This window comes from Xiphophorus couchianus, chromosome 6 (genome assembly GCF_001444195.1).
Source record: "Xiphophorus couchianus chromosome 6, X_couchianus-1.0, whole genome shotgun sequence".
NCBI lineage: Eukaryota > Metazoa > Chordata > Actinopteri > Cyprinodontiformes > Poeciliidae > Xiphophorus > Xiphophorus couchianus.
The window spans coordinates 29,768,007-29,783,867 of NC_040233.1; the positions used below are offsets into that span (position 1 = coordinate 29,768,007).

At 41.4% G+C, this 15,861-nt stretch overlaps 1 protein-coding gene across 2 annotated transcripts; it reads right to left on the reverse strand.

Moving 5' to 3' along the window:
• Nucleotides 1-739: 739 nt before the first annotated feature.
• Nucleotides 740-15,647, reverse strand: abcd2 (ATP-binding cassette, sub-family D (ALD), member 2). Of its 2 annotated transcripts, XR_003595815.1 has the most exons (11): nucleotides 14,463-15,564; nucleotides 13,714-13,894; nucleotides 13,491-13,612; nucleotides 8,888-9,050; nucleotides 7,996-8,090; nucleotides 6,871-7,016; nucleotides 5,317-5,462; nucleotides 4,798-4,882; nucleotides 4,406-4,531; nucleotides 3,126-3,390; nucleotides 740-1,525 (listed from the first exon to the last, which is right to left on the reverse strand). XR_003595815.1 is itself a non-coding variant. In XM_028019725.1 (10 exons), the coding sequence occupies exons 1-10, from the start codon at nucleotides 15,405-15,407 to the stop codon at nucleotides 3,186-3,188; spliced, it is 2,214 nt and encodes a 737-aa protein (XP_027875526.1). In that variant the 5' UTR covers nucleotides 15,408-15,647; the 3' UTR covers nucleotides 740-3,185. The 2 variants fall into 2 exon arrangements, 1 of the variants encoding a protein (XP_027875526.1); XM_028019725.1 differs by having other exon boundaries at nucleotides 740-3,390; nucleotides 14,463-15,647.
• Nucleotides 15,648-15,861: the final 214 nt, after the last annotated feature.

Consider the following 15,861-nt stretch of genomic DNA (forward strand, 5'->3'; position numbering starts at 1 on the left):
GTGTGTGTGTGTGTTGGTTCTTTGTTGTTGTTGTTTTTTTTTGTTGCAAATGACACCACTTGGTAAATGATATGAAACTGGTAAAGGAAATGATAACTCTCCATGTAATTTCTCAATATTGAGAAACGATATTCAGAATCGTTTCTCAGTATCGTTTCTCTGGAGGTGTGGACTCTGTTGACGCTTTAAACGTTACCCAGAGATCTACTTCTCTGAGGATACTGGCAGTTTGAGAATTTATTCAGTGAACAATTAAATCTTTTGGTATTCAATTCAGTTGAGTCGGGTCAAAAATACATAATGTTGTATAACATTTAATCTCAGTATCTTGAAAAACTCAACGTGGATAAAAATTAGGAGGGCAAATAAATAGTTCATTCCCGCGGCTTTTACGGTATGATTTGGGATTTTTATTTATTTATTTTTTACTTGAACGTGGTCAACTTTGTATGGTACGGAGCCGACTGGCGACATAGGAAAAAAACAACTAAATATCGAATGCTCACGACTTATTATAATTTAGTCGCTCTCACAAAATATATAAGTCGTTCAGAGACTTATATATAATCGTGGGCTCTGTAATTTTGAACCCACCAACAGAACAGCATTATCGCAAAGTAGCACTGTCTACTTTTAGCCAGCAGAGGGCGGCAGAGCTAACAGTTTCAGAACATCTCGCTCGTTTTCTAACCGGAAATACGTTAAAGACTTACACAAAGAAGCCACCAATCGACAGCAGTTTAGTATCAAGCTTTAGGGTTTTAATTGGGGGGGAAAAAAACTGGGGCAGAGAACCATCGTTACCTAAAACATGTAAAATATTATTTAAAACAAATCTGAACACAATCTAACAAATGGGCACAATCATATCAGGAAGAGGGCCCTCCATCATTTTCTATCCCATCCCATCCCATCCGTTGAACGTGAAGATTCTTTCTCTTTTTCTCACTCAAAAACAAACTGCAATAACCAAGCATCGCTTAAAGCCGCCCTCGCGCTCAAATGTTACTAGGCAGACTCTGTGTCATTCAGCGGCTTGTGTGTCCTCTTGTCGACAAAGTCTGGGCTGAAAGCAGAAAATCCAGTTCATTTACAAACAAAATTTTTTTTAAAAACACATCAATTTTACAAGGTGCTTCTTTCATACCAAATGAATTCTTTATCTCCATGCATTTCATAGCCATTATTCAAAAATACTAGTAGCTGTTTACATTTTCAGTAGCCATTTTTTTTTTTTGCTCTTCATTAATATTTTTTTTTATTATTGTGAAGGGAAAAAAGCCCATCAGAAATCTGAGAAACACCATCACCCAGCCGATCTAAAGCTTTCTTTAAAGTAGCGATTGAAGGTTTCGAGGTTGCTCCGTCCCGACATGTTACATATTCATTAGGAAACGTCGTCACGGTCCGGGTCAAATGCTTTAAGTCTTAAAAACAGCAGCATGTCCGTTTACATTCTGCCCACGATGGTGCTGATTGTCAGTTTTTATTCTCTGCCGCCATGGGCTCGGGCTGGTTGGAGATCCTGTAAAAAAACCTCACAGTGTCACTGCGGCGCTGTTTTCGCACAGAACTTACAAACGGTAGAACGTTTTAAAAAAAAGGAAACAAACAAAACAAAAAAAGGACCGTGTTCATTTAAAACCAAAAAGCTGGCATCATTCCCACCGCTGCAAAAACTCTGCAATCAATTGACGATTTTTTTTTTTTAAAGATCTTTCTTTTTTTTTTTAGGCAGGCGAATGTCTGAAAAAGCGAGGCAGCAACAGGTGGGGGCGGGGCAATACTGTGTTGCTCAGCTGCGGTTTTGAAAACAATTGTATGATGAGTTTCATAAAAATAAAGCAGTGGTTCTTTAAACGTTGTCATTACTTTAAACATCTACATAAAACAAGGTATTAACAGGTTGTGCTGAGGTAAAAAAAAATTTTTTTAGGAACACTTGAATGTTTATATTCATAAGGCATAAGCTCCTGCTCTTGATTTGATTCATGCAGGACGTTAGCGAGCGTGTACACAGGTTTGAACCTGATTAGGCCAAAAAAAAAAAAAAAAACCCCTGAAGAGGAGGAAGTGGTTGAGTTTACGCCACAATTCGGTAGTTTCACAGTATCGCGACCTCCGATGCGATCAGAGTCGTCAAAACGAAACGACAGCGGAAAGGAAAAATCTAGAACGTCTAAACAATCCTCAAGTACAGCCTTTCCTCCGTGCACGCCGCAGGACGTGCCATCAACAGCTATCGGGAACAATAAAGTGCATTTAAAAACAACAAAAAAATGCACTATGTATAATTGAGAATTAGGTTCAACCCGCTAAACGTTCGGAAAAACTGGTTTTTAAGGGGAGAAGGGTACCGTCGCCGAAAGAACGCCATAAAAAGTCCCGTAACAAATTGTCAGAGGAGACGCCATTTGAACTCGTGTTTTGCTTCCCTATACAAGGAAAAGTCGGGAAGGTTCGACTTGAGACCGGACTATAAGTGTAATCTACAGGCGCTCTCTCGTCTATATATCTCAGAGGACGTATGTGTTTCTGTCGACAGCAGAACCAAGGCTGCTGTCGTAGCCACCGGCTCGACCAGGAGCAAAACATTCGCGCGAGCTGAAGGACAACCGAGCATCTGCTCCGTCCCTGCTCCCTTCAGCAGAAGATTTGGGAGACGACGCGAAACGCCAGAAAACGGTTTGAGAAAAGGTATGAAAAACAGAAGCGGAACTCTCATTACGGCGAAATATTTTGCTGAGCTGGAGGTTAAAAAAAACACAACAGAATGACAGCCGTCTTTGTCGTCCCTTGCAACACTGCTTTCGGTAAAAAAAAAAACCCACGAATAACAGATGCCTGTGTATCAGCATGAAAAATTACAATAAGTAGAGGCGGCCCTCTAAATGTAAAGTGCTATTAGATCACGAACTGAACAATCATTTTAGTTAAGCTGGGGTCGTCGTTTCTGTCGCTTTTGCTTATAACAACTGCTAAAACCCAACTTTTAAGAGTACCACTGAACATACAGTCGGTGTGTAGGAATAAAAGGGGGGGTGGAGACAGCAGGGCTCAAGTCTTCAGAAGCTCCCATTTGGAGCAAAAAAAAGAAAATAAAAAAAAAGCTTACGGAAGCTTACGGAAAGCTGCTAGATTCTGCTTTCCTTGGTCGCCTCCACCTCCACCTCCCGTCTTCGCTCTCACTCCTCGGCTGTTTTGAGGACGGAGTCGTCTCCCAGGATCTTGCAGAGCTCGTTGAGGCGGTTTTGCATCTCGGGGATGCCGGCGAGCTGGGCCTCCAGCCGCTGCTTCTCCTCGGTGAGGGAGAGGCGGGTCGCCGAGTCCAGCTCCTCGAAACGCCAGCCGCCCTCGCCGTCAAACTGCAGCAGGTGGGTGTGGTACTTCCTGAAATGGAGAGCGATGGATGGGGCTGAATTTGCTGTCGAACGAGCGTCCAGCACAAGCAGTTAGGGGAAAACTGAGAACTGGCCACTCACAATATGGCGGCTGCCAAATTGTGATTTTATTTAATGATCAAATTTAGCAATTAATCAAATGTTGGTATGTTGTTTTTTGAAGATTTAATATTTGGACATACTGTTGTTTTTTTTCCACCAATGTACTACTTGGGTTTCTATTTTGTTCCTATTTATTTGGATTTTGAATTCAGGTTAACGGCGAGGATTAATCAAATCTAATGATTAATTGTATCAATCGATTAATCAAAGTTTGGGGTTTGGAGACTTGATACTTGGAAAACATGGATTTTGTTTTCTAAGAACGGACTCCTTGGGCTTCCATAGTTCAGAGTGATAGCACACCCAAAGCCCACCATCTTGTTTCTATTCATATGGACAAAAATAAAGTTCTGGTAACAGCAGAATGAAGTTGTGTGACAAAAAAGTCACAAAAAAAAAAAAGTCTTAATATTACCAGAATAAAGCCGTAATGTTGGGAGAATGATTGAAAAAAATATATATATGAATTATGCCAGCTTAAAATGACTTTTCCCATCATTTTTAGATGTTCTCCTGGTAGAACTGCATATTTATTCTGCTATCACAACTAGAACTGTCATGATAACAAATTTTACGGGACGATAAATCGCCCCAGCATGTACTGCTATAAACGATAATATTGTTATTTTGAGAGCGTTTTCAAGCAACATATCCATAATGGCATAATTTTGTAAAGAACACTTAACGCTGCACCTGGAAGATACTTTAAATACACAACAACCAAAAACAGCAAAGAAAAAGGAAATGAAAACCACTTGCAAAAAAACCCGCCAAAAAAACACAAATAAAATGGATTATAGAGTCTTGGCAATTAAAAAATATTAATCGTCAGAATGGAAATTATTGAGCTCATTTTCATTTATCGTGCCATTAGATGATTTCCACAGAGCAACATGTCTCACCACAGGGACGGTCGGTGTGTGATGGAGAGCAGCGAGATGCCGGCGTCCTTGGCAGCCTGGAAAATCTTTCCCTCCACGTCGATGCTCACAGCGCTGGTGCACTCATCCAGCAGGGCGTATTTGGGCCTGGCGTGAACGTACACGGCGTGGAAATTACATCACTCATTCAAATCGAGTCTCTATTTCTGCTCAAAGTCATTCAAATGTCACCATTTGTATCCTTTACATACGAACCACAGCATATGTAAAATCTGCCGTCGGTGGGGGAAAATCACAGTGAAGAAATGACAATTTTCTCAGCTAAAGTTGTGCCAAAAACCTTCATTTAATTTCTTCTTTGATGACAAAGAGATGGGTGAATTTAAATGTAAACTACGAGAAGTCAGTCTTACTTGTGGTAGAACATGCGAGCCATGCCCATCCTCTGCTTCTCGCCTCCAGACAGAACGTCCTTCCAGTCTAGCTCAGCATCCCAGCCTTAACAAAAGCACATAGCATTGACGGAGGATATTCTTTTCTCGAAGAATGCTCCAAACTTAACTGACTCCCCCCACCCTGCTCAAATTAAGTGCTTAAACAAAATTAACAAAGAAAGTCGCACAAAAAAAAAATCTTCTAGAATATGTTCTCGCTCATTTTTCTGGCATTTAGCAAACAGAAATTATTTTTGGTAATTCTAACTAACCTAAAACAAGAAATGTTTTAGCTGGTTTAACTTCAGACGAGGAGAAGATAAAAATTAATGTGTGTCACTTTCTATCTGGATTCGACTGCAACGAATGTTTTCCAAATTCAGGCTTTTGATCAAACGTCAGATTGCACTTTATTACAAAAGTGTTCAGCTTGAACATCGAGCACTTTCAAGGACAGAAGTCGGGCACTTTCCAAACCTTGAAAAGCCATTTTCTTACCTCCCTCTCTGGTGACGATGTGATTGAGGTTGACGATGTCCAAGATGGCCTCCAGGTCCTTGTCGGTCAGCCCTCTGGCAGCCATGTCCTCCACTGAGTCTGGGTAGATCACCTGGTCTCGCAGAGAGCCCATTGACATGTATGGCCTGGAGAAACGCGTACACTCGTTACACACCGGGAGTTTCTTAGTTACACCGACGACTCCAGTACAGCCTCATTGTAATAATAAGGGATAATGCGTATATACATCACTTTGGCTGCTTTTATTTCTATTGTACGCAGTGTAAGGATTTCTGTTGCGGCTACCAGGTGGTCTCTTGTAGCGACTATGAAATATTCACTGCTCTGCAGGAGGGAGTCGGTACCAGCGGTGGGTACGATTACACTGGCAGTTTCTTGCTGGTTCAAGTCGTTAATCACGTCGTTAAAGGACGACGAGCCTTTTCGTTTTTGTTGCGGCGTTACGATCAGGCAACTGCTTAGTTCTATCTAGCTCAAAAACCAACGTAATCTGTAATTGTCTAAACGACGTCATTCTTACGACGCAACAGTTTTAACGCATTTACACAAAATTTATAAACAATACAAAATGAAGAAAATGATGTAAAAACTGTTTCGTAAAGCAGACAACAGTTTGAAAACTATCCTTTAGACTAAAATTGGGCGATATAGCCAAAAAAAAAAAAAAAATCACAATATATATTTTTAAATGCCTCGATAACAATATCACAGACGAAATTCCACATTTTCGGCTTTTAAAAAAACTCTTTTATTGGATTTGGCCAAACAAATATGTAACTTCAAAGTAGAGTTTACTTATTTATTTATTTTACTTTCCTTTCTAAACAGTCACCAGAATAAAAGTTATATTCATACATAAATATATGCAATATGTTTAGTGTGTCAAAGCAAATGCAAAATTGATAAATATAAAGCTGATTTTGGTCAACCCAATAAATTTGCTACCAAGTGTAAATAAAAATACTTGCGTAGAACAAACTGGCGTGGATCAATGGAACTTTGGTTTTACAAGATGTCAATGTTTTTTTTAAGAACTCAAATATTTTGTGCAAAACTAAGAATCTTCTTTGAATAAAAATGTAAATCTTCCTTTTAAAAATGCTCAACGCCAAAATACATGTGACATAAAAAAAAAACCCTACAAAAAGTAAAAGCTTGTGCTCACTTCCTAACAATCATGACCTTTGTTCATTTTCATTCCTTCCGTCTGTCCCAGAACTCTCCATTGAAGTAACTATTGTAATATTCATTTTTTCACCGGTGTGAAAAAAATCCACCGGTATTACCCTGTTGCCGCTGTTATGCAACAAATTCACTTAAAAAAAAAAAAAAAAAAAAAAATCTAAATATGCTTTCACACTCTTCCTACAAATCGCAGTGAGCATTTCACTCTCTCCGGAGCTCTGGTTTCCCTGCCGCCAAACACACAGAGGTCCTGTTACAACGTGTTAGATTACTGGGAAAGTTGGGCAGTTCCAGGCTTAGAGCTCTGCCTCTGCGGTGGAACGCGGTGGTTATCGTTGGCGCGGTTACCTCTGGGGGATGTAGAACATGTGCTCGGGCGAAGGTTTGTGTAGGCGGCCGCCGTAGACGGGCCACAACCCGCTGAGGATCCTGAACAGAGAGCTTTTCCCGCATCCGTTTGGCCCCGTGATCAACAGGTGCATGCCCTCTTCCACCTAAAGGGAGGGGGGAGAGCGACAATTTATTCAACCGGCTGAAGTGTGGGGAGCCATCAGGATAATTACAGCCCATCATTAGAGTACAAAGCCGAGTGCAGAGTTAGATGGCGTTATCCACCTAAAGTTACCCTAAATGTCAGTGCAGCAGATACTCTAAAGACTTCTGTAAGCTACACTTAGAGGAAAGATGAAGGTGTAAGGTAAAAATTATGAAAGTGTTTGTTATCTTTTGGAAAGATTTTACGGCATAGTAACAAAATGAACGAGGTGAACTGCAACCGACGTCTTATGTTGCGTTAGGTCTTGCAACACTTGGGCGCAGCTGTTATCTACGCTGTTCCTGAGCTAATTATCACACTCTGTACGCTCTGAGGGGCAAAATACAGAGGGGCAAAAAAAAAAAAAAAAAGTGTGCGATATTCTTGATAATTTTGGTCTGACTCAAACAAAAACAAGCAACACACGACCAAGGACACACACTGGACCTGATTGTCAGGAAGGGTGTGAATATTTCCAATGATGTCGCCCCGTCTGATCATTTCGCTGTTATCTTTGAAAGTACTTTATCCATTAACTCGCTTAACAAAACAGCTACTATGGAATAAAAAAAGTTCTTTCACAGACAACACAGCGGAAACTTTCAATCACGCCTGGATTTACAGCTGTGCATTAGAAACACAGAAGACAAACGTTGCACACAGCTGATTTCAAATTGTAAAAAGCACAAATAACCGCCGTAAACTGAAGTTCGAAACCTTAAGGGATGATTTGTAATTGTAAGTATTTCGAAATATCTCACTACACAAGCCAGCATCCAGCGGGGAGCAACACGTCGACGCCCCAAAGCGTTGACTAATGAGGCCACAGGGAATTTCTAGGAAATACTAGCAAACATCTTACAGACCTCGGTCCTCAAGGAGCCGGTGTGTGGCTGTGGGATTCAAAAATAAGGAAAAAAAGAGTGCATCTACGTCACCTTTAGATTCAGGCACGACACAACCACATCCCCGTTCGGCGTGATGATCGGGACGTTCTCGCACACGATGCCTCTGTCCACGTCAATCACTTCACCTGCGAAGCAAAACGATCAAGTTTAAAAAAACCCCCGAATGACGTTTCATGTCAAACCAAATCCGGAGATTTTAAAGCAGAAGTCCCAGCTCTGAGTTTTAGGAAGCACTGATTTCTCTTTAACAAGCTGGAGAATAAAAAAGACAAAAGAATAGAGTGAAAACACATAACGTTGTTTGTTTTTTTACTATTATTGTAAAATGTGTTTAGAATCCACGGACAGGCAGGAGTTGAAAGATCAATAGGATAAAGCATAGCAACATTGCTGCAAAATATTAATATTTGCCCAGTTTTTTTTATCAGACCGATACAATCTTAAAAATTGACTGATATTGTACGATACCGATGTTAGTACTGATATATTGTGCATTCCTAATTTACATTTTTTTTCTCTTGAGGCAATTCATTTATCTGATCTCTAATGTCATTTTGATACATATGAACTCAAAAAGGAAAGAAACATGGCATAAATATCAAATTAAAAAAACCTTCAAAACAACTTTAAGAGGTCTATTTTATGTTTGTAACCATTCCATCTTTTACTGTATTGCCACCATCTGACACTCAACTTTAATGCTTCTTTTCAGTCTAGTTCAAATTGTTGATGTGGGACATTTGTGTCTACTTCTCTAGATCTGAAACGGGACTAGGATACAACGCAACACTGCAAAATCAATATTCGCAGTGGGTGTAGCTGTATTTTATCCTGACAGAGACCTCGCTTGCTCATAGAGTCATGTGACCCATTCAAAGTCCCCTCACGGGTGAAATTTGCACACGCAGCTGGACTTACCCACCTTTTATCTCCAGCGGCCCATCTATGTGCATCTCGGGTTTGCTTTTCAGCGTCGTTCCTGTGGTGGCGGACAGAGAGGAGCGCTTGTAGATCCCCCTCTGGACGTCCTCAAACACTACAAACATGTTGTGGACCCTCGCCGTGTAACCTGCCAGCTCTGTGACCTGTGGCAACCAAAACACGGGGGGAGGATGGGAGGTGGGACAATGGTCATCGAGGAAGAAGTTAGAAAACAAGGTTGACACGAGCCGAGAGGGAAGCGGACAGTGTCATAGGGCACTATCTCTGCCAAGCAGTGTGTGTGTGTGTGTGACCAGTGGGTCTGAACTGGAGTAACCCCCAAGGGTGTTGGCAGACAGAAGATCTGCACAATCTAACTGCATTGTACAAGTATAGGCACAGAGTATGTAAGAAGTTGGAATTAGTAACCCATGATTTCCTGTTTACCTGAGGAATTATTGCGATCAACTAAAGGGAACATTTGTCTTACACATTCTTCAAAATGAGATAAAACAAAGAAAATATGATGAAACTCTGGGAGATATATGTTGACTTTCATATAAGTAAGAACAACGGTGGGCAGCCTTCTGCTACTCTGGTAATAAAAGAGCTAATTTTCCATTTAGCGCTTTTGTTAACTTTTAAAATGTTTAGCCTACTTAGCTGTTCAGCATTCTTACTTCACATAAGTGAGAACAGCAGTGGGCAGACTTCTGCTAATCCGCTGATGCACTAATAAAAGAGCTAATTTTTCATTTAGCGCTTTTGCTAACTTTGAAAATGTTAGCAAAAGCAAAAAAGAATAGCTAAACTTAGCTGTTTAGCATTCTTACTTCACATAAGGAAGAACAGCGGTGGGCAGACTTCTGCTAAGGCACTAGTAACAGAGCTAATTTTTCATTTAACGCTTATACTGTTTGCTAACTGTACTGCTTAGCGCACTTATCTTCCCAAAATTCATATTTTCACACAAATTATAATGTGTTAACATAATTGGCTGTTTTGTAAGCTTTCAGTTGAATAAAGTTTGACATCTGTGTTGAAGTTTTGGTTGTCAAATGTTAAGAATTATTCATGTAGCTAGACGTTTATATTCATGCTCTTATTTTGAAGTGGGTGAAGACTGCTCACGCAGCAGTTTCGTTTCCTCTCCTCAAATTTTCTGTCTCCTTTTCCCCCCAGTAATTTTACTTCAAACAAGCAACATACAGGAACAAAAAATAAAATATTTAAGGGCATTCTAGAACACGTATATTACAATGACAAAATCAAATAGGTGCTCAAGGGTTGCAGTTTTTCACATATTGAAATTCACGCCTTAGCATTAGCGTTCACTAAATAGCGTGTTGGTCACCAAGTGGTTATGATAAGTGCTTTAGGGTTTGCAAAACTAACTTTTTAGCTAGCCTACCACTGAGTAAGAAACAAAAAAATACCTTCTCACCTAGACTTGGCCATATTTAAAGTCAGAACAATAAAACAAAATTACATCTAATTTCCAGATGCCTGAAATTGCCATATTGATCTTTTCAAATGGCTATATGTGATGAAAAGTACAAACTGCTGTTCTGTGTCCCTGGGATGAATATGGGCTGAAATGCTGGTCAGAGAAGAAGAGTCAATCACTCCAAATTCAAATTGTCATTGATGGCTGATAGCAGGCAAATCGTACAGTTCAGAATGAGAAAAAGGATCCAGATGTCTGTCCAGGCAACTGGAGGCTTTGCACCCCGCAGTAAGACAATATTAAACATTGCAGAGAATTTCTAAGAATCCACAGACCCGACGTGGGACAGCCCAGATAAAATAACCTCGTGTTCTTTCACCCAGTCACATCTCTCCGCTCAGCCGACCGGCTGCCGAAGTTCAAGAGCAAAAGAATGTACAGTTGACATTACCCTCAATGTGGAAATGTCATGTCAATATTAGGCTTTCGTCTATCTTACTGGATAACTCTATTTTCTTTTTAGAGAGAGAATACCGTTGGTTTTCTGTCACTTTTAGATAAACATCAAAATACCAGGAATTTTTACTTTTAAAATGTTCTTGAACTGAATCAAGCAGGTATTGAGCATTACATATCTCCCAGAATGTGTATAAAAACTGAAATATATATATATTGCAAATCTGTGGTGTTGTATGCTAACTTGATCCACAATAATTACTGTATAATTACAGAATATGTAGACAAGGAAGAATGTTTCCAAATTTCATATGAAGAAATTAAGACTATTAAGAAATAGCCCATAGATGTAGCACTGAAGGAATGTTTGCCGAGAGAATAAACTAAATTAAAACTGCAGCTCATTAATAAATAATACGCATTAGTAGAACATTCCGAGAAATTCTTAAAAATTCCCTAAGCAAAACAAGGGAAATTTTGCAAAGAAAAAAAGTTAATAACTTCATGAAAAATTTCATGAAGCAAATGAACAAGTCCTATCAAAACTAAGGGTTAGCATGCTAACAGTTAGCATTAGCATATTTATTTTTGCCAAATTTCCAATACTCCTTAGGTTAATAATTTTTTTTTTTACTTTTGACAGTTGAATCAAATCAAACTGTAAGCAGTAACATTGATAAAGAGAGGAAAGTTCTTCAAAATTAAGATAGAAATATTCACTTCTAGATGGCCAACTTTGTCGAGCTACAGCTGTATTTCCTTGCAGAACCAACAAAGGAAAACAAAACAAAACAGAACCTACTGTATATGTACAGTACATTAATGCGGAGAATCTCTCTTTGTCAGAATTTAGCAGTAATGCTTTGAATAAAAATCCCGGAGTCTTGTTTTGCTTAATAACATTAAATCAAGAGAAATATATCCCTTTGCATTCTCGGAGAGAGTGCACTGAAGTAAATCCTGGCCGAAAAACAGAGCGAGAGGGAAAGTAAGAGGGCCGAAAGATCAACAGATGGTGGATTATTCACAGCAAGGCTAAGCCTTAAAGAAGGAGTTCTGAATACACGCACACACACACAGTTCACGGCTGACCAGTGAGAATGCCTGTCATTTTGATGCTGGTTACTTTAGTTCTCCATGCTGACAGACATGCAGCAGTGTAACACAGACGGATATAATCAAGCCTCTGAAGAGCGGAGAAAAAAAGGGAACTGGAACGTGACGATATGCAGACTACCGTCCTGTCAGAAACAGTAATTCATTCCGGTGACATTAGTTGCTGTTTCTGCAACGGATTTCTTTTTATAGAAGAGTTAGAAAATAACAGCTGAAGCCATATTGTGCTTGATCTTTTGGGCCAGGCTTGCAGATATTTGATACGGCTCCAATGGAACTGTAGGAATCAAAATAAATAAAGAACGGCCTGGCCAGGCTAACAAAACTAAGCTAAAAGAACTGGAATACTTGGATTGCAATTTTCTGTGTAATTATGTAGGGACTGCATCCTTTTTGCAAGGTGAATTATGATGGTTTTATTGCAACGTGGTGCTTTATAAATTAACTGGACGGATCTGAATGAGATAATACGGTATAGTGAACACATCTGGACCACAGCATGCAGGCGTTTGCTGCTCTGCATCTGTATTCCGATTGAAATTACAGCTCCTTTAATCCCGAAAATCTTTTTTCTTTCTTTATTACTGTCCATAAAACAGCCATATTCGAGATGCCGTTTCCAAGCTCCCCACAGAACAGCTCTCCCTCACTCAGCTCCTTCAGACTAGCCAGCAGCAACTAGCAAACATCTGGTGGAGCTGCGAATCGGCTGAGCTCATTAAAGGAGCTCCTTCTCAGTGAAACGCTGGTAAAGGCGTTGTTAAAGGGTTAATAGAGGAGCCGTGTTGTGATGACTTCCTGAAGGCCAAGTTTTAGAAAGAGCAGGAGTTTTTAAAGAGACAGAGACCCAATTTCAAGGTGTTAAAATTACAAAGGAAGTTTTTTTTTTTTTTTTAAATCATATTTGATATGCCCTGGCACTTTTATAACAACTGAAGGTAGCGTAGTTACTTGATTGTGCTGTAAAATGGCACTTCATGCCTTAAAAATACATAATACTGCCCCTTTAAAACGCATATTGAGAAGATGAAATTTAAGACTTCAGCAGAAACTGTTTGCGTCATATACTTTACATTCTCCCAATTATTTTTTATCTGTTGACGTTTTCTATTATTCATTTACCGGCACAATTTGTTTCATGATTTTTAACACTGATGTGTTATAGAAAGAGAACCGCTGTCTTGTTTCGCTATATGTTATTTATGACCCAATGAAATGCCGATGAACTGATTTACTTTTGTAAACACAGCTGTACTTATTTTAAGCCCGCGCTTTGCTGATCACTCTTAGTGGAGGATTGTGGCACGATGGGACGTATAAGAGAGGTGACACAGATAAGGAAGCTGAAAACATGCCACCAGCACTAGTTTCAATTCCTCCTCTTCACCACAGGAACAAGCTACTCATCCTCTTTGTGACATACGCATGCCGTCGTCAAAGCTGTGTAAATCTGCAGCGTGCACACTGATGCAAACACTTAGACGGCTGCACTTTTAGTTTTCTTTCTGGAGTCGTTGCGCTCCCAGCTTCTAACAACTAATATCGGCAGAATATCTTCTGATTCGCATCGTGTGATCGTCCAAACCTCTTTGTAGGAGGACATGATCCTCTCGATGGCGTCGGCTCCGGACGCCAGGAGGTTGCGGGCGGTGGTGAACGCCTCCGTCCTCTCGCTCACCATCATCTGCGTCTGTCCGTCTGCCGTTTCTGCGAGCGGACAAGAACGGGTCGGGGACGAGAGGAAGGCGGATGAGACGCAGGCTCGCCCGCATTTGTTTGAGAGCGAACGAGGGCAACGCGATCCCCACCGTTGTCGGCGAAGCCCGTGGCCGTTATGATGGGCACGGCCACCATGACGAGGCCGGAGCCGCTCCACACGTACTTCATGAGGAACTGCTCGATCATGATGTACCAGAGGCGCTTGGACAGGATCAGGTTCATCTGGTCGGCCAGGGCCCGGTAGCACTTCTGCAGCTGACACATCTCCACCTGTAATAATAGAAAATGTTGATAAAAAAAAATACACAGAGGTCGGTCACTAGAGATGCACCGATCTGATAATATCTGTATTGGTCCCGATATTAAAAAATAATTCTAGATTAGATATTACATTGGCTGTTCTACTCCCGATTCCACTGGCTACACAAATTAAAGGTATATTGTTTTTACGTTTGACCAAGCTGTTGGGTTATTTAAGTGTGCAGAATTGTCAAATAGATTTGCAATTCAGTACATTTAAGTCTGTGTTCTAAAAAAATAAATAAAAGTTTTGAGTCAATTCAGCGCTATCTCTCTGTATCGAATCGGTATCGGCAATACTAAACCGTAAATATTGGTAGCAGAAGTAAAAAAGAAAGAATGCAGATCAGTGCATCCTCATGACAAAATGAGGAAAAATGACAACAAAATATAGAATTAGTTGCATATTTAAATTGATTTTTTTAAATGCATGCAAAAACTTGCTTTAGATAAAATACAGATTCACATCTACAGCCGAGAATAATCAGCTCAAGTATTTGCTTGCATGTCAGCAAAAACCGAAAGCAGACCACTTTACCTTGTGTCCTCTGTAAAAAGCTATTTCCTCAGCGTTAGCAATAATCCTGGAGTGCACGTAGCGTAGGTAGCCCTTTCTGTGCGCCTCCTCTGCAACCAGCTTGCCAAACCTGGGGGAGCATGCACGCAGAACCTTGGCCGTGGCAAAGACCACCAGCCCGGCCAGCAGGGTCGGCCCGCTGGCGTTGGCGCCCCTCGCCCTGGCGGTCTGAATCAGCGTGTAGGAGGTCAGCATCACGTCCAGGATCGGCTTGGTTAGGTTGGAATACAGATGGGCCACCGACTGGGAGAACATCATCACGTCCTCGGTGAGCGACTGGTCCGGGTTGGCGAGCCTCCCGTCCATGTTGCTGACCCTATAGTAGGTCTGATCGGTGAAATAGGTCCGGTAAGCGTGGTTGACCAGCCGGGTGCGGAAGGCCAGAGCCAGCTTGCACTCTAGGTACCGGATGGCGCTGTTGACGAACGTGGCCGGGATCGCGATGAGGAGCCATTTCATCAGCTGGATGATGAAGTGCCGGGGCTTTTTCTCCACGATCGTCTTGACTATCTTCCCGTCCAAGCTGGCCACGTAAATAGACAGAAATGTCCTGGATATCAGCGCCACCGAGTGCAAGCACAGCAAACCTAGCTCTCTGGAAACGAGCCTGGGGAAGAGGATTTTACCAAGTTCCAGGATCTGCTTGAAAAACTCCGCGTTGACTCCCGGGGATGCTTTCCTATCATCCAAGACGTCTATCTGCGCTTTCCCGGAACACGTCGAGCCGTTCTCCGCCTTTGACTCCCGGCGGTCGCGGTTCGGCTTTCTGCTCCCGCAGAGCTGCTTCCAGATGATGGGGTACAGCGTTTTAACACCGTAAGCTGCAGCCGCCAGCAACACGGCTCTCTTCGCCGCAGTCGTGCGGTCCCATTTCACTCTGGACGCCGCATCGAGGATGTTGGACATCTTTTCAAACGTTAGTCGCCTCTGCTGACCGTCCGTGCAACACCCATCCCCCGAAAACACCGAATCTCCGCACCGTCCGAGTAGCGGAAAAGGGGGGGACTTGTGATGGCCGAGAAGATGCGAGGACAGCCCGTAAGAAGCACCGTTACATTCTGCTGCGCTTTCACCTGCGACAAGAGGAACAATGTAGACTAAAAATCCACTTCCGGGTGGTGTTACCAAAATTGAGCTGAGTTTTAGCAACACCTAATGGACGTTTTAATTTGTGCAGCTAACTAATTTCCTGTAATAACTGCAGTGGTTCGTGATACCTTGATGACGTTGTTTGGAATAGCTTTTCTGATTGGTCGCGCCCCCTGTAGAAGACTTAACGCGCTAATGTAATTGGTGGAGCTGCAGGCGGAAGTACATGTACAGTTCTTGCTGCCTTTGGTGTTGAAAAATGAAGTCCTTT

Excerpts from the sequence above, each read along its gene's own strand:
- abcd2 (XM_028019725.1), bottom strand. The coding sequence starts at position 15,407 with ATGTCCAACATCCTCGATGCGGCGTCCAGAGTGAAATGGGACCGCACG. Across the intron at positions 13,613-13,713 it reads CACGGGCTTCGCCGACAACG|AAACGGCAGACGGACAGACG; the intron begins GTGGGGATCGCG and ends GTCCGCTCGCAG. Across the intron at positions 9,051-13,490 it reads TCATGTCCTCCTACAAAGAG|GTCACAGAGCTGGCAGGTTA; the intron begins GTTTGGACGATC and ends TGGTTGCCACAG.